The sequence below is a fragment of the Zosterops lateralis genome (genome assembly GCF_965231275.1).
Source record: "Zosterops lateralis genome assembly, chromosome: 26".
NCBI lineage: Eukaryota > Metazoa > Chordata > Aves > Passeriformes > Zosteropidae > Zosterops > Zosterops lateralis.
In genome coordinates, this window is record NC_139786.1 from 330,964 (window position 1) to 354,644 (window position 23,681).

The 23,681-nt window shown below is 57.5% G+C and overlaps 2 protein-coding genes across 2 annotated transcripts in view; one reads left to right on the forward strand and one right to left on the reverse strand.

Annotated features, from left to right (window-relative positions):
• Nucleotides 1–11,936: 11,936 nt before the first annotated feature.
• On the forward strand, nucleotides 11,937–16,552 carry MYOG (myogenin; the record flags this gene model as incomplete). The annotated part of the gene is made up of 3 exons (XM_083878261.1): nucleotides 11,937–12,374; nucleotides 15,461–15,542; nucleotides 16,431–16,552. The coding sequence occupies 3 exons, from the start codon at nucleotides 11,937–11,939 to the stop codon at nucleotides 16,550–16,552; spliced, it is 642 nt and encodes a 213-aa protein (XP_083734387.1).
• A 1,746-nt stretch (nucleotides 16,553–18,298) lies between these two features.
• Nucleotides 18,299–23,681, reverse strand: part of PPFIA4 (PTPRF interacting protein alpha 4) — a gene marked incomplete at its 5' end in the record, with an annotated part of 28,393 nt that continues 23,010 nt past the window's right edge. The window contains 8 exons of the mRNA XM_083878679.1: nucleotides 18,299–18,454; nucleotides 18,840–18,927; nucleotides 19,237–19,414; nucleotides 19,931–19,999; nucleotides 20,232–20,407; nucleotides 21,004–21,101; nucleotides 21,763–21,938; nucleotides 22,836–22,862. Coding sequence (XP_083734805.1) covers nucleotides 18,869–18,927; nucleotides 19,237–19,414; nucleotides 19,931–19,999; nucleotides 20,232–20,407; nucleotides 21,004–21,101; nucleotides 21,763–21,938; nucleotides 22,836–22,862 — 783 coding nt within the window. The 3' untranslated portion in view covers nucleotides 18,299–18,454; nucleotides 18,840–18,868. The remainder of the gene's footprint in view (nucleotides 18,455–18,839; nucleotides 18,928–19,236; nucleotides 19,415–19,930; nucleotides 20,000–20,231; nucleotides 20,408–21,003; nucleotides 21,102–21,762; nucleotides 21,939–22,835; nucleotides 22,863–23,681) is intronic.

Genomic DNA, 23,681 nt, shown 5'->3' on the forward strand with positions numbered 1-23,681 from the left:
CTGTAAACACGGCGCTATTTCTGGAGCGCTCGCATCCTGCAGCATCTCCTCACGCCTCCTCCACTGCGGGGAAAAGCGGTGCCCCCTGTGGCTGAGCCCCCAAATCCAGAGGTGGGGGTGGGATGGGATGGGATGGGATGGGATGGGGGGGCTCAGGCTGGGCTGCTGGGAGTGGAAAGGGCATTCCCAGAGAGCCCCAAACCCCTCGCCCAGCACCTCCTCGGGGTGAGTGTCCTTGCAATCAACCTCTGGCTGGGAGCAGGGCAGGAAAAGCGGCAGGTTCCTCACGGGAGTGCAATGCGGAAGCGAACACAGGCAGGGCCCGGGCTAATTGTATGCAAATCTCCCAAAGAGAGATTAAAACCACTCCTTTTCCTTTGTGGGTTGGCAGTTTGTTCTCCCTCCCTGGATTCGGGCCCCCTGAATGCTCAGTTTTAGCAGCACCCCTAAAACCTCCCCTGAGTTGTGCCAAAAATGAGCTGCAGGACCCTCCCTGCCATGGGGGGTCTGAGCTCCCTCACCAGCCCAAGAAAAGTGTCTCATGGCCTGGGCAAAGATTGGAGACCAAACTGACACAGGTTCTCTGTCAAGAGCCCATTCCTGACAGACTGGGCTCATCTATCTGTTCATCCTCCCGACACCAAGCTGGGGATGTCTCCAAAGAGAGTCAGGAATTCCTGAAAAACCCATCAAAAATAATTTTCTGCTGAGCACCAAACACTAGGGAAGTTATTCCAGGCTCTTTCTTGGGGTTTTTAAGGTGAAAATGTCCCGAGAGCTGCGGTGGGGTGTGAAGATCCCGGAGTGTTGGATGGTGCTGCTGCAGATAAACGCCTTTGGCTCACGGGGAGATGGATGAGGGGACAAACAGGGACACGGTGTGTCCGTGCTGCCTGCAGCAGCTCCTGTGGGCTGGGGACAGAGGACAGAGCAGCCCCTGGCCATGGCAGGAGGGGATGTTTCTGTCTGGCCCAGTGTCACAGGGATGAACCCCAGGCTGTGGCGTGTCAGGACTGGCTGGTGAGACCAAACCCTGACTGAACACCCAGGGTTTGGCAGCAGCCAAGAAATGCTTTTCTTGGGAGACAAGTCAGGGCACGGGGAGTTCAATCCTGCCAGTCTTTCTTCAGCTTTTCTCTGGGGTGTGAGTTCCCCCTCCTGCCTCAGTTTACCTGCACAAAGATCAGCTCCATGGGGCCATTCTGGGTGACCAGGGCAGTAAAAGTTGAGGATTTCTCCACCTCTTCTCTCATGGTGACCATCCCACAGCATTTCTGGCCATGGAAAGGGGCCTCTTAATTAGGAAAGTTAATTAGGAGTGTGGCTGGTGCCAGCAGCGCAGGGATGTGTGTCTGGGGGGCTGATGGCTCTGAGGGACATTAATTAGTGACCCCCTGAGTGCCACAGGGGTCCCACACAGGACGGCACAAGGCAAAGAAAGGAGCAACAAAAAAATGAGAAACCTCTGAGCTTTTCCAGGGAGGCCTCCAGTGTGCTGAGGTGTTCAGAGTGATGCTCTGAGATCCCACAGTGCTGGGGCCACCACTCTGTGTGTGTGCCAGACACAGAGCCCTGGGGACTCACAGGACACAGCTGGGCTGGGATTTGTGCTGGGCTGGGATTTGTGCTGGTCTATGGTTTGTGCTCAGTTTCTCTCCCAGCAAATGGGATACACAGAAATTTCCTGGAAAACAAGGAACCCCAGACTCCTGTGGGGTGGTGCAGCCCCATCTGGGCTTGGCAGGGGTTGCTCAGCAGCAATGACACAGCACAGAAAGTGTCTCAGGAGAGAATTTAAATGGGCAAATCCCTGAGAATGGATGGAGGAAAAGTTGTTTCCCTGTGGACTCCCTGTTCCCACATCCCACCTCTGTCACTCAGAGCAGGTTGGGGAGGGCAGCTTGGCAGTGGTACCTGTGTGCTGAGGGACAAACTGAGACTCAGCAGCAATGACACAGCACAGAAAATATCCCAGAAGAGAATTTAAATGGGCAAATCCCTTGGAGAGGATAGAGGAAAGGCAGTTTTCTCTCTGGTCTCCCTGTTCCCCCTGAGCACATCCCACCTCTGTCACTCAGGGCAGGCTGGGAGGGGCAGGTTGGCAGTGGCACCTCTGTGCTGAAAGAGAAACTGAGTCCTGGGACTCAGCAGCAATGACACAGCACAGAAAGTGTCCCAGGAGAGAATTTAAATGGGCAAATCCCTGAGAGGGGATGGAAGAAAGGCTGTTTCTCTCTGGTCTCCCTGTTCCCACACCCCACCTCTGTCACTCAGGGCAGGTTGGGAGGGGACAGGGGCACCTTGGCAGTGGCACCTGAGGGACAAACTGAGTCCCGGGAGGTGCCTGTGCTGGCACAGGGACGTGTCCAGCTCCCCCCAGCCCGGGCAGACTCCCCCAACAAACAAACGGGCCGTGCCCCACTGGGATCCGGCCAGATGTGGCCAGATGTTGCGCACAGGTAGCCGGGTCGCTGTGCCGGGTCTCTTGGCACAGCGGGGTGTTGCTGCTCCGCTTTTTGGCTGCCCTGTCGGGGAGGAACTGCAGAGACACCGCTGGGTGGAGGAGAAAACTGCTCTGAGCCCGGGGAGCTCGGGCAGCACCGCCCCTGGCAGGGCAGTGGGGTAGGGCAGAGGTCGGGCCCCTTTCCCTCGGGCTGCCGCCCCCTCCTCACCCCCCGGGGCTATTTTATCCCCCAGGGGCGTTACCAGCCGGGCTGAGGACCAGGAGCTGCTCCTGCCGCCCCCTCCCGCCGGCTCTGCGGGGCAGGACGGGGTTAAACCCTTCCAGCCCTGCCAAACAGTCTCCAGGACGGTTCAAACCCTTTTCCTCCTCCCCAGGGCCACCCCTGGCACAAACCCAGCGCTTTTGGCCTCTGGTTCCAGCTGCAGGAGCCCCTGGAAGGGCAGGAGGGAGCCTGTGCCCTCAGCCCCGCCGTGCCAGGGCTCTGCAACAGCCGGGAGTGATGACAGACCCTTCTGGGGCAAAGACTGGCCTGAAATGTGACTGCTCGGGAGAGAGAAGAGAAAAAAAAAAAAAAAAAAAAAAAAAAAAAAAAAAAAAAAAAAGGTTGTGAGGGATGAAAATGTAAAAGGAAAAATTGTGAGTTTTGCTGCAAGGACAGAATGAGGGGAACTGCTTCCCCTGATGGATCTGGGAGATGGTAAAAGCATTTCCTGATTGATTTTTGGGGGAATATTGGGGAGGGGGTGAAGAGCTGGGTGGGTGCTGTGGCTGGAAGGGCCCAGGGGCACCTCCAGGCCTGAGGCCGTGATGGGCTGGGGGCAGCACAGGGGGGGCGGGAAATGGGGATTTGGGGAAAAGGAGAAAACCAGGATGGAGTGACAGGGACAGGGAAATGCCCCAGGAGGGCTGGGCTGGGTCGGTGCCTCAGTGAGGAGGGAGAGAAGCAAAAGAGAAACCAGGGACGCTGCTCCCCAACCCTCATCTCTCACTTCAGCAGTTTTGTCCCATATTTCTATTTTTAAATTCCCTGCTCTCAGCTTCCAGCTGTCACTTCCAGCTCTGGGTTTGGTGGGGGAGCTTTTCCCCCCACTCAGCCTCTCACAGGCGGGAACAGGAGGATCTCACCATCCTCCAGGAGGAAAACTCCTCTCCCCCAGCCCCTGCAGCCTTTGAGCCCTGCAGCCGCCCGGATTATTGCCTCCCAACCGATTCAAGGCGAATTTCTTTAATTTCTTAATAACCCAGGACAGCAATTCCCTGGGTCGGTTCTCTGAGTTGTAGGAAAAGCTGCTCAAACCCTTCCCACAGGCCCAAACCTGCAGAGCCCCCCTGGAGAGGCGTGGGGTAACAAACAACAATTAAAAAAACCCCAACAATAATAACCAATTAATGGTTTATTATTCATATTGTTCATATTATTTTGTATTTATGCTGCAGAAGAAATAGAAAAGGCAGCCCCTCAAATCCCTCTCCTGCCCCTCCCTATGGGATGAAAGCCACCTGCTCCCCAAAACTGATTTAGGGACAAATGTGTCTGCTACAGTTGAGGACAAAAATTCCTTCTCCAGGACGATTTCATCCCCAAATGAGCAAGAAAAAGCAAAGGAAAGTGTTTCCGGGGGTCCCCCCATTTCCCTGGAGCCTCCCCCTCCCGGATTGGGATGTTTTGGCCCAAAAGATGAATGAGGGGACTGGGGCTGGGGCAGGAACTGCAGGAAGCCAAACCCCGGGAGTTATTTTCGGCCTTCAGGCAGGAAAAGCACCTGTTGGGGTCATTACGCCGCGGGAAAAAACAAACCTCGAGATTTTCTCCCAAGAGGGGGTCGGAAATAAATAGCCGGGATCATCCCTGCTGGAAAACTGGACCTGCACACGAGGGGAACACCCCGCGGGTCTCCAGACCCTGATTCCCCCTCCCGGCCCCCAGGGCCCCACCCTGGGTCCTGCGGGGAGAGGGGAGGGTTCTCTCCTAAAAAAAGGGGGATTCAAAGGGGTCTGAGGCGCTTTGGGGCTCTGAGTAGCCCTAAACCCGGACTCGGCTGCGGATAACCGGGCTGTTGGTGCCCTCTCGCGGCCAGCGGCGGTTGGTGCGCCCTGCATCCCTCCTGCATCCCTCCTCCACCTCTCCTGTATCCTTCCCTCATCCCTCCTGCCTTCCCTCCTTCACTTCCCCTCTGTCTGTCCTGCATCCCTCCTGCCTTCCCTCCTTCCCCTCCCCTCTATCCCTCCCTCATCCCTCCTGTATCCCCCCTGCCATCCCTCCTGCCATCCCCCCTGTCATCTCACCTCCTCTCCATCCCTCCTGCCTTCCCTCCTCCACCCCGCTTCTATCCGTCCTGCATCCCTCTTGCCATCCCTCCTTCACTCCTCCTCCACTCCTCCTGCCATCCCTCCTGCCATCCCCCCTGTCATCTCACCTCCTCTCTACCCCTCCTGCCATCCCTCCTCCATCCCTCCTGCCATCCCTCCTCCATCCCTCCTGCCTTCCCTCCTCACCCCCCCTCCATCCCTCCCTCCTCCTGCCCTTCCTCCTCCCGCCCGGCGCTGGAGCCCTGGACCCTCCCTGGTCCCATTGGACCCTCCTGCGACCTGACCGAGGCACGGAGGGTTTATCCTCGGTCACAACCTCACGGCTGCACAAATCTGCCTTTCAAGGCATTTTTTCCCTGCGGGCAGCCCAGGGGCTGAGTTTCCTCAGTGACCGAGATGGGCTGGGAGGAGCTGATCCCCTGGAACGGGGCACGGGGGGCGCCCCCAAAACACCCACCCCATTCCTGTTCCTGCACCAAACCCAGCGGGGCTTCCCACCCTCCCAACCCTTCACCCTGCCGGTTCCCCCCCCTGTGCCTGTGCTGGAGCTCCAGGGGCTCTTTGGGGTCAGGACACCCCCGGGCTGACCAGGGAACCCCCAGGGGCTGCAGCTCTGCCCGGCCCGGCCCAGGATCCTCCTCCAGCCCCCGGAGCGGCGACAGCTGGGAATGCCAGCGGGGCTCGGGGTTTGCTCAAACCCGGCCCCCCGAGGGGGAAATCGGAGTCTGGGGGAGGGAGGGGGGCACGGAAAGGCTCTGCCCCTGCCCGGGGAATTTACAGGGTGGGGCACCTCCGGAAGGGCGGGGGGCCCCTCCCTGGGGTCCGGCGCGCCCGGCATCGCCGCTGGCATGTCAGGAGGGGACTCTGCTGTCCCTTTCCCCGGGGGAATCCCACGCTGAAGCCACAAAATCGTCACAGCCCTCCCCTCCCTCTCCCTGAGTTACCACAGGGGGCCTTCCTGGGGGGAGGAGGGTGGGTGACTCTCCTTGTGACAAAGTTTGCTGCCACTGAGGGTGGGGGCAGAAAAATACAGGAGTCACTAGTTCAGGTCCTGACAGCTCAACATGAGCGTCACAAGCTCCTTTTTTTCCTCTGTTCACCAGAAATTGGTCCTGCAGCATCAGCCCCAGTCAGGCCTGGAGGGAAGGGAACGTGGCCACCACGGGGACAAGGTGATGGTCACCCCCAGGACACCTGGCTGGACACCCAGACCCTCCCTGGCCTCGTGCTGGCTCCAGGCATCCCGTGTCAGGGCTGTCCCCACTGTCCTGGGCTGTGGTGTGGGATGTGCACACAGTATTTATCCCATCCCCATCCCCATGAGCTGCTGGAACCAGGTGGGGCAGTGTTTTCCCAGGCCCCTCCTTTGGGCTCTTCTGCTCATGGCCCATCAATGCCTTGCCCAGGACTCACAGGGAACTCCCTCCAGGAGCTCTCTCTGTTTAATGGGCCATCAAGGAGCCACTGCACGACTCCTCATCCCATTGGGAGATGCTCCCAATGCCCAGGGGGAGGAGCCAAGCATTCCCACCTGGAGAGAATCTGGGATTTGGGACAGGACAAGCAGCCCTGAGCCACTGGATTCCCAGAGGAGCAGAGCTCCCAGACCTTTCTGTGGGATCACTGCTTCAGGAAGAGCCCCTCACCTGGACTGCTCCCCCCACCCTGCTCAGGGTGTGTTCTGACTCTGTCAGTGCTCCTTTGTGTTATTGCATTGATTTTATTTTATTTTATTTTATTTTATTTTATTTTATTTTATTTTATTTTATTTTTATTTTATTTTTACCTTTCTTCTTATTAAATTATATTTCTGACTTGGAGCCTCTCACTCGTTTTACTTTCCAAACCACGACACCCAGTCCCACCCCCGGGCCCCTCCCCTGCCCTGGGACAGCTGTCCCCTCTGGGGTCAAACAGCCACGGCGTGTCACTGTGAATCCCCACATTCATGGTCTTCCTCCCAACACCCACCTGTCCCACAGCTTCCCCTGCCACAGTGTCCCACAACGGGGAAAACAACCCCTTGTTGACAGCCCAGGCCCCCCTGCTCCTCCCTCGGTGACACGTGTGAGGACAGCCCAGACAGTGCCACCACACGGGGGATGGAGCAGCCGGGGACAGCAGGGGGGGCTCCAGAAGGGAAACCCCCCTGTGAGGGTCATCAGGGGGGTCCTGCTGGGTCAATCCCCCCTCCAGGTGTCATTTGGGGCTGTGGAGATCATGTCCAGGCCGTGGGGCAAGGGAGGCCGTGGGGGTTAGTGCTGCAGTGGGGCAGAGCATCCCCTGGGCAGTGGGGCAAGGAGAAGGGTCAGGGCACCCAGCGCGGGCCCTGGACTGGGAACCAGGTGATTCCTGGCTCAGGGTGCCTGGTTTGGTCCAAAATGGGGATCCTGGTGGGTCGGGGCACACAGGGGGATGGCAGCAGGGCACCCACTGGAATTTACAGGCTGGGCCCGGTGGTTTGGTGCTCTGGGGCACCCAGTGTTGTCCCTGAACTGGGATCCAGTGAGCAGGGACCAGCACCCCCCTGTGCATCCCTCAGCCCCTCCCAGGTCAAACCTGCAAAGACAGTTAATAACCAAAATAAAACCGTTCTCTAGACAGGTTTTAGACCTCCATCATGATCCCTGATTTCCTGACGGGGAGACTGGGGCACCCGGATGGGAGTGGGGGGCACCAAGGGGGTGCTGAGCCCCATGAGGACAGAGGAGCTGCAGGAACAGCCCCATCCCACCTCCCTCCCAGCCCAGCAGGGATCCCAAACTGGACCAGTCGGCACTTTTGGGTGAGGGAGGGGTTTCCTGCTGGTGCTGACAGCAGGGACAGACAGCAGGACATCACCCTCCATGGGGCTGGACCCCAAACCAAGCCCAAACCCCCCAACAGGACGAGGAGTGGATGCACAAAGGGCAGAGATGGAGAGGCCGTGCCCGGCCCCATCCCGGCCCAGCAGCTGTCGCCGTCCCCAAATCCCCGTCGGGCCGGCCCGTCGGAAATCCCGGTGTCGGAGCAGAGCTCTGCCCCGCATTCCACGGCCCGGAGCGGGGCCAGGGCCGGGGCCGGGGACAGGGCCAGGCATCCCCCGCAGCTGCTCCCGAATGTGTCACCGCTTGTCACAGCGGCGGGAGGGGTGTCGGGGAGCCTGGAAGGCAGGAGAGGGGATGGGGGGTGCCCGCTGGGGGTGGGAGGGCGGCTCCGGCTGGAAATGGGGTTTTGGGGAGTCTCCTCTCCTGTGCTGAAATCCCAGAGGGAAAACCCGCTGAGCCTTGGCTTTGTCCCCATCAGTGGGATGGTCCCGGCACCCCGGGTTGTGGAGGCTGTTTGGGGCACCCAAATCTCCTCACCAGCCCCCAAACCCGTATTTTTCTGCCCTTCCCAGGGGTCCCGGCCGGCCCCACCCGCACCGGTCACTGCCCCAGGCAGGGATGTGTGACCCCTGTGCGCAGCTCCAGCGGGGAACAGGGACCTGCACTGCTCAAGGCTCTGTGCACCAGCAGGGACACTCCCCGGGCTGAAACACGCTCACACACATCCCCAAAACTCAGAAACCCAGACCGTCGGGCAGTGATGGGAAACCCAAACAGCCGAGGCAGCCCCCGGGTGTTTCTCCATCACTCCAGACCCGGGAACTGCCCCGGAGGAGCAAAGACAAACCCCCTCGGCCGGGATTTTCTCAATGGGCGGGTATTTTTAGCCCCGGGCCAGCTGTGTCGGGGTGAGCCAGGCCCCCGGGGCGGGCGGTGACGGATGGCAGCACGTTCTGCCCGGGGCGCACAGAGCGCGGCTTTGTGCTGCCTCCAGCCGCCAACATCCATCACCGGGTAACGGGACAGGCGGCAGCGCTGCCCTAATCCCCCCTGGGCTCCGGGTGACCCGGGGAGCAGCCTCGGCTGCCGTGGGGACCCAGGGGACGGGTAAGGGCACCCAGGGGATGGGTAAAGGCACCCAGGGGACGGGTAAAGGCACCCAGGGGATGGGTAAAGGCACCCAGGGGATGGGCAAAGGGCACCCAGGGGACACTAAAAGGCACCCAGGGGACGGGTAAAGAGCACCCAGGGGATGGGTAAAGGCACCCAGGGGACAGGGCACCCAGGGGAAGGGTAAAGGGCACCCAGGGGACAGGGCACCCAGGGGACGGGTAAAGGGCACCCAGGGGACGGGTAAAGGGCACCCAGGGGATGGGTAAAGGCACCCAGGGGACGGGTAAAGGCACCCAGGAGACAGGGCACCCAGGGGACGGGCAAAGGGCACCCAGGGGACAGGCAAAGGGCACCCAGGGGACAGGGCACCCAGGGGACAGGGTAAGGGCACCCACCTGACCCCCAGCAGGTGCCTCTGTGGGGTGGCAGGTCAGGGCTGGCTGATGGGACTGAACCCCAACTGAACACCCAGGGTCTGGCAGCAGCCAGGAAATGCTTCTCAAGGGAGACAAGTCAGGCCATGGGAGCTCATGATGGGACCCTTTCTGTAGCCCAGACATGGTGTCCCTTGATGGTGCCACTTACCCAATGTGGTTTGTTATCCTGGATTTGATATTCAAAATATCATCTTTGGTATTTGGTATTGCTGGACGCACAGAGCACAGAGCCCAGACCCCGCCGTGTCCCTCTGCTGTGCTCAGGAGGGATCATCCCCAGCCTGGGGGGCCTGAAGGGGCTGCAGAGCTGCAGTTGGGTGGGCACAGTGTCATCCCTGTTCCACACCACTGGATGAGGCCTCCAAATGGAGCAGGAGCAAGTGCAGCTGCTGGGGCAGTCCCCTCTTCCCTGTGCCCACCCCTTGTGGCACTGAGTGCCCTTTCCTCCCCATCCCCGTGAGCTGCCTTCTGTCCCCCCTGCCTGCCCTGCTCTGGGGACACAGTGGCCTTGGTGGCCTTGGTGGCCTTGGTGGCTGGTGGGGCTGGCCTGTCCCATTTCTCCAGCTGCCCCTGTTTATGAGCTGACAAATGCCTGACCCCTCTCCTGTGGCTCAGCCAGGTGCCTCTGGGGGCCTGTTATGTCACCCCTGTGTCTCTCACCCTCCAAACGAGCTCCTGCAATTCCAAAAAGCTCATTGATACCGGGGTGGTCCTGACACCTCCCACCCAGGGGTGGGGCTGCAGCTCGAGGGGCTCACTGGGGTCGTGTCCACCCAGTGCCACTGGAAAGGTCCCCCATTAATGACTCAAGTTGCTTGGTGTGATGGTGTGGGGCTGATGTGAACAGCTCAGGCCCAGGTTATCCACTCCTAAAGCCTTTCCTCCTGCCAAGGGCACCTCTGCACACCTGAGGGAGGAATCCTGCCTCTTCCCAACCCTTTTAGTGCTTTTCCTTTAGGCAAAGGCCAAGGTGACGCTCTGATTTCTTTCCTTCTGGAGCATTTTGGAGTTTGACTGGCTGTGGGCTGTGCCCAGGGTGAACCTCGAGGCTGCAGATGCTGCTTCCTTAGTGCAGATTTTCACAGGTGTTAAAACCATGGGGAGAGCAAATCTGCAGGGCTGGGGGACCCCAGGAGAGCAGGAATTGGGGTGAGGAGGTGTTGGAAAGCTCCTGGCCCCAAAGAAATCACAACAAGGAGAGAAGAGCATCATGACAGGTTCCAACAAGGGGAGAAATCAATCCCAGGGGAGCGAGGGGGCTGAGAGTGGGCACAGGGAATGTGCCACAGCAGAGCCGCTCCGAGGAGGGGGAATTTGGGGAAGGAAAATCCCGGCAGGGCTGGCCCTGCAATCTGCTGACATTCTTTCCACTGGCCGAGCCCTCAGCTGGAATCTGGCCTGGTGCAGGAATAGGAGGAGATGGGAGATGGGCTTCTGATGCTCCACATGGGAAAAAACAAATAATAAATCCCCTCTGAATTAAAGACAAAGCTGGAGAGATGTAGCCAAGCCATTGGGGTCAGCAGGGAAGGGCTGGGGATGAGTTAAAATCCCCCTCATGCTGCTGCTGCTGCTGGGCGTGCCTCAGTTTCCCTGTGGGGAATGCATGAGCAATGTGTCTTCTCTGGGAGAGGTGTGGACAGGATGGCTTTGGGGCTTTGGTTATCACAGGTACAGGGGCCAGCACAGGTGGAGAGCAGGTGGGATCAGACAGGGCCAGCTGGGAAAGGACCCAGCCCAGCCTGGCTCTGCTGGGACCTGGAGACCCTTTGGGTTTGGTGTGTGGGAGAAGCCACAAACGTGGATTTTGTCAGAAAAATGTGATAAAGGACTTGGCTGGGCACCTTCAAGAAGCCCAGGACAGCAGAGGACAGGTCTTGGCTCTGTCCTGCTCCGTTCCTGCGGGACAGGCAGCAGGGAAAGTACCTGGAACTGGGGCTGGTGTCCCCAGGGATGGGACTGGAGTGTCCCCAGGGATGGGACCGAGGCCTGGGGTGTCCCCAGGTTTAGGACTGGAGCCCGGGGTGTCCCCAGGGATGGGACTGGAGTGTCCATGGGGACGGGACTGGAGCCCGGGGTGTCCCCGCATTGGGATTTCCCTCCCCGGGCAGGATCCCAAGGCTTTTACAGAAGCGGGGTCAGTGTAACACGGACCAGCCCGACGGGGCCGTGGGGAATGTGGGGCAGAGCAGGGCCGGGGGCTGGGGAGGGCTGGGAAGGGCCGGGAAGGGCTGGAAAGGGCTGGGAAGGGATGGGAAGGGCTGGAAAGGGCTGGAGAGGGCTGGAAAGGGCTGGGAAGGGCCGGGAAGGGGACGATGGTTTCCCGTCCCAGCAGAGGGAAGGCACAGATTTGACGCCGTGGGATTGCCCTGGCCGGGCAGATGGGCCAGAGCCCCCCACGGCTCCCCCAGGCCGGCGGTAACTGAAGGGAGCAGATGATGCGGGAATGCCGGGGGTGGGCTGGGATGGGGAGGGAAGGAGGGGGCGGTGGGCCCGGCAGCCGCCCCCCGTCCCCAGCGGCTCCTCGGGGCTCACACAAAGCCCTTGTTCGGGTCCCCCCCGTGCAGCCCCCCCAGCCGGGCCGGGCCGGGCCGGGCGCTGCAGCCCCCGCGGGGAGAATCACTGGGACAAGTCTTGATGCGAGGCAGCAGCTTAGGGTGGGCTCAGGTTTCCCTTTGGGTTTTTCTATATTTATCCCCGTGATTTAATGCCAGCGGCCGGCGGGGTTTAAATGGCCCCGAGCAGTTGGCGGGGGCAGAGAGAGGGAGAACAGCCGCCCCCGAGCCGCCACCACCCCCGGGCCCCATGGAGCTCTTCGAGACCAACCCCTACTTCTTCCCCGAGCAGAGGTTTTACGATGGGGAAAACTTCCTGGGCTCCCGCCTGCAGGGCCTGGAGCCCGCGGCGTTCCCCGAGGGCGCGCTGTGCCCCGAGGGCAGGGCGGCTCTGCAGGACAAGGAGCCCTCCTGCCCCGGGCAGTGCCTGCCCTGGGCGTGCAAGGCGTGCAAGAGGAAATCCGTGTCCCTGGACCGCCGGAGGGCGGCCACGCTGCGGGAGAAGCGGCGGCTGAAGAAGGTGAACGAGGCGTTCGAGGCGCTGAAGCGCAGCACGCTGCTGAACCCCAACCAGCGGCTGCCCAAGGTGGAGATCCTGCGCAGCGCCATCCAGTACATCGAGCGCCTGCAGAGCCTGCTCAGCTCCCTCAACCAGCAGGAGCAGCGGGAGCTGCGGTTCCGGCCCCCCGTGAGTGTCCCCGGGATCCCCGGGGGCCAAAATGGGCTGGGCAGGGCGGGAGGGGGTGCCCCGGGGGGGGAGAGTGGGGTGACACTCTGTGGGGTGGTGGCATTGCTGGGGGACATTCTATGGGGTGGTGACATTGCTGGGGGACACTCTGTGGGGTGGTGACATTGTTGGGGGACACTCCATGGAGTAGTGGCATTGCTGGGTGACACTCTATGGGGTGGTGGCATTGCTGGGGGACACTCCATGGAGTAGTGGCATTGCTGGGTGACACTCTATGGGGTGGTGGCATTGCTGGGGGACACTCCATGGAGTAGTGGCATTGCTGGGTGACACTCTATGGGGTGGTGGTATTGCTGGGGGACACTCTATGGGGTGGTGACACTGCTGGGTGACACTCTATGGGGTGGTGGTATTGCTGGGGGACACTCTATGGGGTGGTGGCATTGCTGGGGGACACTCCATGGGAGAAGGGCCGTATGGGATTGATGCTCTGTGGGGACAATGCCCTATAGAGGTGACTTTCTATGGGATGATGCTCTAGGGGGAGGCCATTGAGGGCTGATAGTCTGTGGGGCTGAATGCCCGATGTGGGATCATTTTGGGGTGCCATTCTGTGGCAGAGGTGCTCTATGGGGGCAATGCCCTATGGAGGTTGTGCCCTATGGGGGTGACACTTTATGGGGTTGATGCCACATGGAAATGACCTTCTGTGGGGGTGATGTCGTTTTGGGGATGCCATTCTATGTGGGCAATGCTTTAAGGGGTTGATACCATGTCAGGGTGAAGGCCTTTTGGGGAGTGATTCTCTATGGGGCCGTTGCTCTGTGGGGACATTGCTCTGTGGGGACATTGCCCTATGAGGACACTGCTCTGTGGGGACACTGCTCTGTGGGGACACTGCCACTCTGTCCCTGTGAATGGGGACATTGGGGCCATCCCTGTGAGTGACACCTGGGCCTGGCCTGCGGAGGGGTGGGAATGGTGGAAATGGAGTAAATAACATAGAACTAAACTAAATATAATTATATAATATAAATATAATATAATATAATATAATATAATATAATATAATACAATATAATATAATTAATATAGTATAACAAAGCATAAGGTAACAATTATAAATAATAAATACAAAAATAGAAATACATATATTAAATATACAAAAAAAATTATAAACCATAAAAATATAAACAAAAATTAACACTCCCTGGTCACACCCAGGCAGAGGGAGGGATGAGGGGGGTGGCACATGGACACCTCTGGTTTCCAGGACCGAAGGGGCTGGTTTGGGGATTGGCTGAGGACACTCAGTAGTTGTGTCCTGCCACCGTCCCACAGGGCCAGGACTTGTTACTCCACAAGAGTTTGGTCATTTAACCGAGTTTTTGAGAGGTATTTTCATCTGCCCCCTGGTTCCTGTGGATGGCTGGGGATGTGCCCCTGTGCTGCTCTGGGGTTTGGATCTGGGAACGCACAGAGGGCTGAAGCTACAGGAGCAGGGGGATGATGGATACAGATGGAATAGATGTAGGGGAATGTATTGGCACAGGCATTGATGGTATGGGTTCTATAGATCTGGAGATCATATAGATAAATTAGATAGAGATGAAATTGATATGGATGCAATAGCTATAGAGATACATACAAATTATAGAGATAGATTAAATAAATACATATAGACAATACAGACAGTGATAAAGGTTACATATATTATCTGTAGATATATAAAATATAAATGACATACAGGTATATCTATAGATACTGATTATGGAGATATAGATAATGTAGATATGGTTGAAATAGATACAGAAATAGGTATGGAGATACATCTAGATGGATATAGACACAGATATAGATGTAGATAGATACAGATACAGATGATAGAGATAGAGATAGAGATAGAGATATAGATACAGATACAGATACAGATACAGATACAGATACAGATACAGATACAGATACAGATACAGATACAGATACAGATACAGATACAGATATAGATATGGAAGGAATTTATCAGAGACCCAAAAGAGGGAATCCCACATCCCCTTCCAGACTAAGGGATTTAAGGGCCAAACCAGCAGGTATCCAGGTAGTCCAATTTAATGCTGAATAAAGGAATGAAAAAGTATTTAAAAGTATTTAGGCTCCATCCTACGTATTTGTGGGACTGACCAGTATCCACTTTAATGCCAGAACCCACTTGGATGCCAGAATCCAATTTCCACCTCTCAGAATCCACTGGGATTTGCAAATGTGCCCCAAACTGTGCTGAGCTGTCCCTTTCTCACTTCTGTTCTGAGCTGCCCCTTCTCCCAGGTGTAGCCAGGGGTTCCCATATTGATGCAAAACCAGTATTTTGGGGGGAAAAAAGATCTGTAAGAATTTCCTGCTTTAATGGGGAATAAGCCCAAGTGTTAATTAATTATCCCGTGTTGCCATGAGCTTGTAGATCCACAGTGCCATTCAGTCTGCTACAAAGAGTCGGGTCCGTGGGGTTGCTCATGTAAATCACATTTGGGGTTTTACCTGAGCTGACACCAACTCCTGGATAAAGACACACTCCAAAAAAAAAGGGAATTCTGAGCTTTGCTGAATAATGCTCTCATTTTTCGCGCTGTCAGCTCTTTTCTCCAAAACAACCACTCAGCCCCAAAACCACAAATCAAACTGCCAGAGGCTTTTCCCAATCCCCCACCATGGGATGGCCCGAGGGCATCCAGCCCTGGGTAACTTTTTATGATTCTCAGCAAAAAAAGGTGTTTTGCCCAAGGACATTTGTTCATCTCCAGCCCTTTTTCATAATCAGTGGGGAGATGTTTTTTACCTGCAGTGAGAGGGGAGCACAGGAGTTTCTCCGTGTCCCAAAAAAAGGAGATTTTTCAGCCTTTATGGTCAAGGGAGCAGCTGGTCCTGGGGACCCTGAGTGATGTTGGCTCCTGCAGGTGGGGAGGGACGTGCCCCCTGCACAGGGGGGTCCTGCTGTGGGGTGGGGGTGGGCGCCCCCCCGGGGTGTTTTTGGGGCTGCTGGTGGGGTTTGGGGTCGCTGCAGGAGGTGACACGGTTGCTCTGGGCTCCTGCAGGCGGCCGGTGAGTGCGGGTCCGGCAGCGCCTCCTGCAGCCCCGAGTGGAGCAGCCCGATGGAGTTCGGCACCAGCGCTGCAGGTAACGCCCTCCTCACCCCCCGGGGCTCTGCAGGGAGTGGGGACAGGGGGGACACCGCGGCTCTGAGCAGAGCATCGCTGGGACAACACCCCCAGGCGGGAGAGCCTTGGGGCAAAGGGCAGGAGGAACAGGAGGAACCTTGTCCTTCCCTCCCCATCCCACTGCTGCAGTGTGCTGACCCCAGAAATCCTACAGCACCCCCCTGGCTCAGTGCTCAGCAATTCAGGGTTCTCCCAGCCCTCATTTCAGCAAAACTCCAACCCCTGGGAACTGAGGAATTGGGCTGCAGCAGCTGGGCCCTGGTGCCTCATCCTCAGCAGGAGTTTCATCTGTTGCCACCCCTTGTCTGTGTTGCTGGGCATGGCTGGGCATGGCTGGGCATCACTGGGCATCACTGGGCATGGCTGGGCATGGCTGGGCATCACTGGGCATGGCTGATCATCACTGGACAAGGCTCAGCAGTGCTGCCCCAGCCCCTCTTCCCTCCCCTACACCCCCTTGGCATCCACTGATCTTTTTTTTTTCCCCATGCTTGCCATTATCCTCACCTCTGCCAAATCCACCTGTTGTTTTTTCCAGAAGGCAGGAACTTAAATCTCATTTTCCAGTGGAGATTAAAACCTATAAAAGGGTCCAGAAGTTCCACTTCCCTGTTGCTCTCTCATCCTTCCCCAGGGTGGGGAGTGGGTCACTCTGGCCTTGGGGGGGATCAGGGGGTCATAGAATCATAGGAAAAAAAATCAATGAATTGCTACAGGTGCAAAAATTGATCTAATCCAACCCTCAGCCATGTTCACCACTAACCTACATCCCCCTGGGCAGGACCAGGAGCCATCTCCAGCACACAGCCCTTTCCCCAGCCGTGCCCTGACCCCTCTGTCTCCCCAGATCACCTCCTGGCCGAGGAGGCGGCCGAGGAGCGCAACCTGCACTCGCTGTCCTCCATCGTGGAGAGCATGGCCGTGGAGGACGTGGCTGTGACATTCCCAGAGGAGCGGGGCCAAAACTGAGCTGGGCACAAACCCCGGCGGCTCCTGGAGACGGTAACAGGGCGGGAATGAGACGCCAGGAGGGTCCAGCCTCTGGAAATCACCTCCACCCCTCCAGTGTCGTGGGCTGCTTGGCTGACACCACTCGGGCCCCTTCCCACTCCTCGTGGAGCTTTCCTGCCGGGCTTGAAGACCAGCAGAGGTGGGATGGGGCAGCACTGCAGGTCCTGCAGGGGATTCTTGGGGCCAGGCCCTGCTCCTCTGCCCGGGGACAGGCGGGTTTGGGGCCAACGTGTGTGCTGGGGTGGCTTTGCTGACTTTTCCAGATGCTCCTTGACCAAGGTCTCTCTCTGGCCAGTGTGAGGTGGGGCTGACCTGGAGCCCACCTGTCTTTTCTACTGAACGCTGTGTGCAGTTGCCATTTAAGGGTTTTTTTTTAAACTATTATTTTTGCTAACTTATTTGGATTCTTTTTTTTTTAAATAAAGGCATTCTTGTTTGGACAGCTTGGGGTTTCCTTTACTGCTGTCCTGTCCTGTGTAGGTCTCCCCAGTTCCACAATCCCCAAATCCAGGTTGGAGATTTTGGTATCAGTAAATCCAGCTGGAACTCAGCACAGTCACTCAGCTGCAAACTGGATGTGCCAACACTTCAACCAGCCCTACACAGATCAATAATTTCACTGGTGTTTAACTGGGGTTCAGCCTTGTGCCCCAAAGATCTTGAGGGACATAGAGATTAATGATATTTTTAATTTGGGCTCTACAAAGAAGGCTCAAAGCCAGCACTGTTTTAAAATCCTGTTTATTGGAGCACACATACATCCTTTCCTGACCTGATCCAGGGTTTGGAGTCCATGCAGTACCAATAATATGACGAAAGAAACAGGGCATTGATATAAAGGGCTCACTGACTCTTCAAATTAAAAAAATATTTAATACTGTATTAGGCAAATGATACACCAAAAAGACGTTGTGACTGTAGAGTCTCTCAGATATTGCACTTCCAGACAGCACATGATAAGTATAAGGTCATTCCAGCCATCAATAAATATCACATCAGAAATAGGGGCCACACAAGGCAAACGTGGCATGAGGAGACGAAGAGATCCTACCCTACGGGGAAGAAATGGGAAGAGTTAAGAGCCTCCTGGACTGACCCCTGCCAGGAGGCAGGAGGGGGGAGCATCTCCTCTGCACCCAGGGAGGAAGGGTGGCACGTCCCGGGGGCAGAGGGAGCTCCCGTTGTCTCCCCGGGCACCCGAGGAGGGTCCCCTCTCCCGTGGGTGCCGGGCACTGTCCCCGTGATCCCTGTGGGGCAGTCCCAGGCACAGCCCCCCGCCCCAAAACAGGGCACCTGACAGCACCAAAATCAGCACCTTGCCCGGCCAGCCCTGGGCAGTCTCCACCCTCCTCACCTCCTGCTGGGCCCCCTCCAGCCCACCCAGCACCAGCCCTGGCACTGCCCCAGGGCAGCTCCTTGCCCGGCCACCCTGGAGGGAGGATTTTTTCACGAGCCTGAATCTTCCTTGGCTTCAAGTCCTGTGGGCAGCAGCATCCCTGATGCCCAGGGCGAGTCAGTGCAGCCCCGTGGCAGATTGGCAACAAGAACCAGGCAGGAGAGAGGCGTCCAGACATGGCAGACACTTTGGGGGTGTCTGTGCTGCTCCCCAGGTTGCACCACAATTGCCAGGACAGTGTCTGGAGCACACCCATGGCCCAGCCAGCAAGGGGAGAAGTGGGGGCAGGCCAAGGCAGGAGCCACGGGAGCCGGGGGAAGCAGGGGGTGCACGAGCAGGAAGGACAGGTCCTGTTGGTTGGTCCACAGCAGTGACAGTCTGTGGGTCTGGGCTGAGGAACAGGCACAGGCTGGGCTCTCGTCCTGGAAGGCGGCCAGCACGTGGCATTCAGACACGGGGAGCTGCTGAGGAGCAAAGTGGGAAAGGCCCCGTGAGGACGTTGGCTCAGCTCCACCTGTGTACCCACTGTCCAACCAACCCAGATGGATCAGCACGGGATCCTTGTGGCATGGAGTCACCACGGCCCAGGGCACAGCAGGACCCCACAAACCGCCCTGAAGTGCTTGACTATCCCTCCCTCACCCAAGTGGGACCCTCGTGGGATGGCATCCTGGGGTCCCCAGTGGAGCTGTCTGTCCAAGAGTGGACAAACTCTGGCAGCAGCATCTCCCCCACCACTGAGCTCTCCTTGACCCCCCATGGCCAGGCAAACCCTGGTGAGGGCAGCCCCTCCCTGGGTGCTGCTGGCTCTGTCCCTTGTCCCCAGCCAGCTCCAGGGCTCACACTCACCCAGGGCCTGGCTCCCCTCTCGCTGACCCTCAGCACGAGTACGTCCGGACCGTCGAGGTCTCCAGCCTTGGGGACCCAGAGGCACCGACTGGAAGGGAACCAGAGAGCAAAGCCATTAGTGACTGCTCCAGTCAGCCCCCAGCTCCCCCAAATCCCGTGTTTATTGAGCAGTGGCTGTGCACTGCAGTCACATGAAGATGAGGGTCAGAGGAAGAGCCTTCCCCTTCCCCTTCCCCTTCCCCTTCCCCTTCCCCTCCTCCTTTTTCTCCTTCTTCTCCCTCTCCTTCTCCCTCTCCCCTCTTATCCCTTTCCTCTCCTAGTGTCACATCCTTCCACACACTCCCCAAGACTCTGAGCAAGGATGGGGAGAGTAGCCTCTGCAGAAGGGCTGACCCACCTTCCGGGGGCATTTTTTTGGCTGGAGCAGCTGGAGGGGGCAGTGGCACGAGGCTGGTGACACGGAAGCCGGCGGGGAGGGTCTCGGCAGAGCCGCTGAGGAGGTTGATGCTGTGCACGTCCCGCGGGCGGAAGCGCTTGCGCCAGGACGGCGTCCGACGGAAGGTTTTGTCATCGCCCTGCAGGGGACACAGTGGGGGACACCAGGTAACAGGGGTGTGCCTGTCCCTGATGAGCAGCTCTAGCAAAGTGTGGCATCAAGGACACAGAACATCGTGCCGGGACCCCATGGCATTGGCTTTATCCTTCCCAGCTCATCTGTCTCTTTTCTACAGCCTGCCTACAAACATGCCTTGGAGACAACATGGAAGTCCCAGTAAAGACTCCAAGGGTGCTGGGCTCATGGCAGAGGAGCTCCAGCCCTCAGAGAAACTCCTCTGGACTCGCTCCAGCAGCTCCACATCCTTCTGATATTGGAGCCCAGGGCTGGGGCAGCTCTGCAGGTGAGGTCTCACCTGAGCGGGGCACAGGGGCAGAGTCTCCCCCTGCCCTGCTGCCCTCACTGGGGAATTAGTCCAGCACATGGGGGCTCTGGGCTACCAGAACATGTGGCTGGGGCACGTTGAGCTTCTCACCCACCAACACCCCCAAGTCCTTCCCCAGTGACACAGGGCATGGAGAGGTTTGGCACTCACATCATCCAGCCGCCGGTCCGTGCCCAAGGCCAGCAGGTTGTTGAACTCCCTCTCCAGCACTTGTCGAGCCTGCAATTAACCAAAAAATGATGATCCCCCATCAATGAGGAATGTGCTTCCAGCCCAAACTTCCACCCTAGGAAAGCCTGAGTGTGGCAGAAAGAGCCCCCATGCCATAGGAGTGCTCTGCTTTGAAAGGCAGAGCTGGACTGGTGACACTGGTGAGGTCACACCACGGCCATGCCCCACATTGGCCACTCCCCTCCAAAATCCACAAATCTCCCAAGGATGCTGCTCCTACCTGGGTGTTCTGGGTGGGGATCTGCAGCACAAGGGCCAGGCTGTTGTGGTCGAAGTTCTCATCCAGAGCCAGCAGGGCCCCGTGCACGCCGCTCTCCACCAGGTTGTTCCCGTACTCGCGCAGCCCGATGGACTGGATCCAGTGAATCACCTGGTCGTTGGTCCACACCAACACATCTGCACAACAGCAAGGGCACGGCTCAGGGCCACCTCACACCACACCCGTGGCTCTGAGGAGGGCTGGGGGTGTCCTGAGGCCTTTTCCCTTTGCCCCAGGATGATCCTGGGACTCTCCTTCCCAGCAGAAAACTGGGAGGTCAAGTGCCACAAACAGCTCAGTTCACTTTACCAAGCTCAAAGCTGAAATAATAGGCAGAAAACAACTGTAAAAATTAATCCTAAGAACCCATGGCTGCTGATGTAATTAGGGGCATTATCAGTAATGAGATGTAATCCAAGCAGCAGCCAGATGTGCAGGGAATCTCAGGACAGTGACGAGGAAGGGGAGGCTGAGCAAGCTGGGGATATCCTGAGCAGTGAAATGGGCAGAGAAGATCATGGGATGCTCAGGCTGCATCTTTGCTTTCCCCTCCTCCCTCCTCATGCCTGGGCTCAGCTGATAAAGGCACTTGGAGCAGCAGGAAGGTCCCTCAGGAGAACAGCCCTGTGGGCTCAGAATGGGTTAAAAACAAGAGACAGAGGAGAGACCAGCCCTGGGGGTCTCCTGGGAGGTGTCTCTTCTCCTGTTCTGGAGCTGGACAGGGGGTGCTGACCTTTGATTTCATGCTGGGTCTCCTCTCTCCTCCTCTCAAGCTCTTTGCGGTCATAGTTGAGCCTCTTGAGGCACATGATGCCGTACTGGAGGCTGGTGCTGCAACAACACAAGGAAACAAGGAGTCACCCAGCCCTGCAGGACGTGTGGCTGGGAGGGACCTGCACCCCTCTCTGTGTGCTCCCCACAGGCCCAAAGGATGCTCCAGCCTAGGGATGGGTCAGGACACAACTCTGAGCTGGAAAATGGGGAATGTCCCTCCTTTCCATGGCAATTCCCCACTCCATCAGTTGGAGCCTGTTCCAGCTGCCTGAGGGGGCACAGATCCAAACGATCCTCACACCTGGTGGCTGGAGAGGGAAGGGAGAACCAGCCCAGGGCTGAAGGGCTCAGCCCTGAAGGTGACCCTGGCAGGGTCAGAGTGGGCAGTGGGAACCCCATGGCAGGGCTGGATCCTGGTGTGGGGCTATGGCTGGGGTGGCACACACTCCTCCCACTGGGCTGCAGTGAAGCACCAGGTAGGATGAGGCTGAAGTTTTGCCCACGGTTTGTTTCACAGCCAGGGGAAGACCTGTTCCTCTGCAATTCTCCAGCAGCAAATGAGGTGAAGGAGAACTTCTGACCACAAGAGCTGCCCCAGCTCAAGGCACTGAATCCAGCCTAGAAGAGCCATCCAGGGCAGCCCAAGACAGAGGAGAATCCCACAAATCCCTCCTCTGCTCTGTGAGCACTCTGGGGAGCTCTGGGGGCCAGGAATTACCGGTGGAAGCTGTCCACCATCTTCAGGTGCACCCTCAGGTCCTTCTTGGTGAGGTGGTCCAGCATCCTTGCGTCCACCAGGCACTCCATGAAGTAGCTGCGGTACTGGGGCAGCCCCAGGCTGGGCAGCCACTCGTTCCCAATCCACTCGTGGTTCATGTCCCCATAGGCCAAAGTCTGCAGAGAAGCACAGGGAGAAGCTGGGGAGAACCCAGGGCTTGGTGGAGCTGCAGGATCCCCGGGGATCAGTGACAGCCCAGGAGGGTCACTGTCCTGAGTGACCTGAGCCCTCTGTCCTAAACCCGGGCCAGGGAGCCAGCCCTGGGGGAACTGAAGGAGCCAGAGGGAACAGCCCTGCTGGTCTGTGTCCTACTCGTGCCCCCCCAGGAGACAGAGCAGTAGCCAAAAGTAATGGCAAGGTAAAACTGGATGTTATGAGCAGCTGCCTCTGGAAAAAGCACGTTCATTGAAAGGCAAAACAACTGAGAAACAGGTTCCAGTGCATTTCCAACTGATTTTTAATATCTATTTTATGACTTCAAAACAACAAAAAAAAAAGAGGTCAGTTTTGGGAAAAAAACCCACCCATTCACTGCCACTGCAACTGATTTTGGGTCCAAAAATGAATTAAAATCCACCAGAGGGAAAGTAAAACACTTGAGAGGGATAAAACCAGAAGAGATGAATCCAAGTAGGAGTCTTTCCTCACACCTTTATGGTTGAGAAAAATCACCTGTATGGACTTAGAGCTACAGAATAGATGAAAAGTAAATGTGCAGCTGGAATCCTGCCTGCATGCAGGGGGGTCACACAGGTGGGGGGGGTTTCACACAGGCTCTGGATCTCACAGAGGTCCCAGGAAAAGCCCCAGCCTGGAGCAGAAGAGGGTCCAGGAGGATCATCCTGTACCTGAGAGACGGCCCAGAGCAGCAGCCACGGGGGGCAGGTAAAATCCTCCAAGGCCTCGGTGACCATCAGTGCCCCAAACATCCCCTGGGACATCCAACCTCCCCCCACCCACCCCATGCACCCCATGCAGCCCACCCACGGACACGGACGGTCTGGGGACCTCACCTGAGCCCAGCTGCCTTCCTCTGTGTCCTAAGTGTGACACACGCAGCATGTCAACAGAAAGGACAGTGACGTCAGTACCTGGTGGCCCTGCACAGGGACAGGGCCTGCCATGGACACCGAGCATGGGAACCCTCAGCACAGAGGGACATGAGGGGACAGGGCTCACTCCTGTGGCTGGGGGACCTCAGCCTTGTCCCCAGGGTGCTGGGGACACCCTGACCCTGCTGGGCCTGGTCCTCACCCCATCCCTAACCAAGAATACAGGATGGAGGAGGAGGAGGAGGAGAAGGAGAAGGAGAAGGAGAAAGAAAAGGAGGAGAAGGAGAAGAAGAAGGAGAAGAAGGAGAAGGAGAAGAAGGAGAAGAAGGAGGAGAGCATGAGGCTTGGACTGGAGATGGCACCGACCCTGGGGCTCGTTCACCTTCCCTGGGAAATGTGGAGAGCTCTCAGGTGCCCCCAGGTGAGATGGATGAAAGAGAATTAAGCTTCAGTACATCAGTCACAACCTGCAGGGGGCTGCCCAAGGCAACTTGCTAATTTTTTATTATCTGTTTCCTCCATTGCCAACCTGTGCTGGTTTTCTTCAGCCTCAGAGAACCTGCCAAGGGACAGTGGCACATCCCTGCTGCTGCTCAACAAAAGCTTCAATAAAATGCCTATTTCAGACAACCCCACATTTGCTGGGATTGGAAGGGACCTTAGTGCTCATTTGGGTGTGCTGAGGTCAGTGGGGGATTAGACCACGACTTGGGTGCAGAATGGTTTGGGGATCTCAGGTGTCTCAAGATCACTCCTTGGTTTTGTCTTTAACTCCCAAACAGCCAGGCTGCTCTGGAAACACAGTGA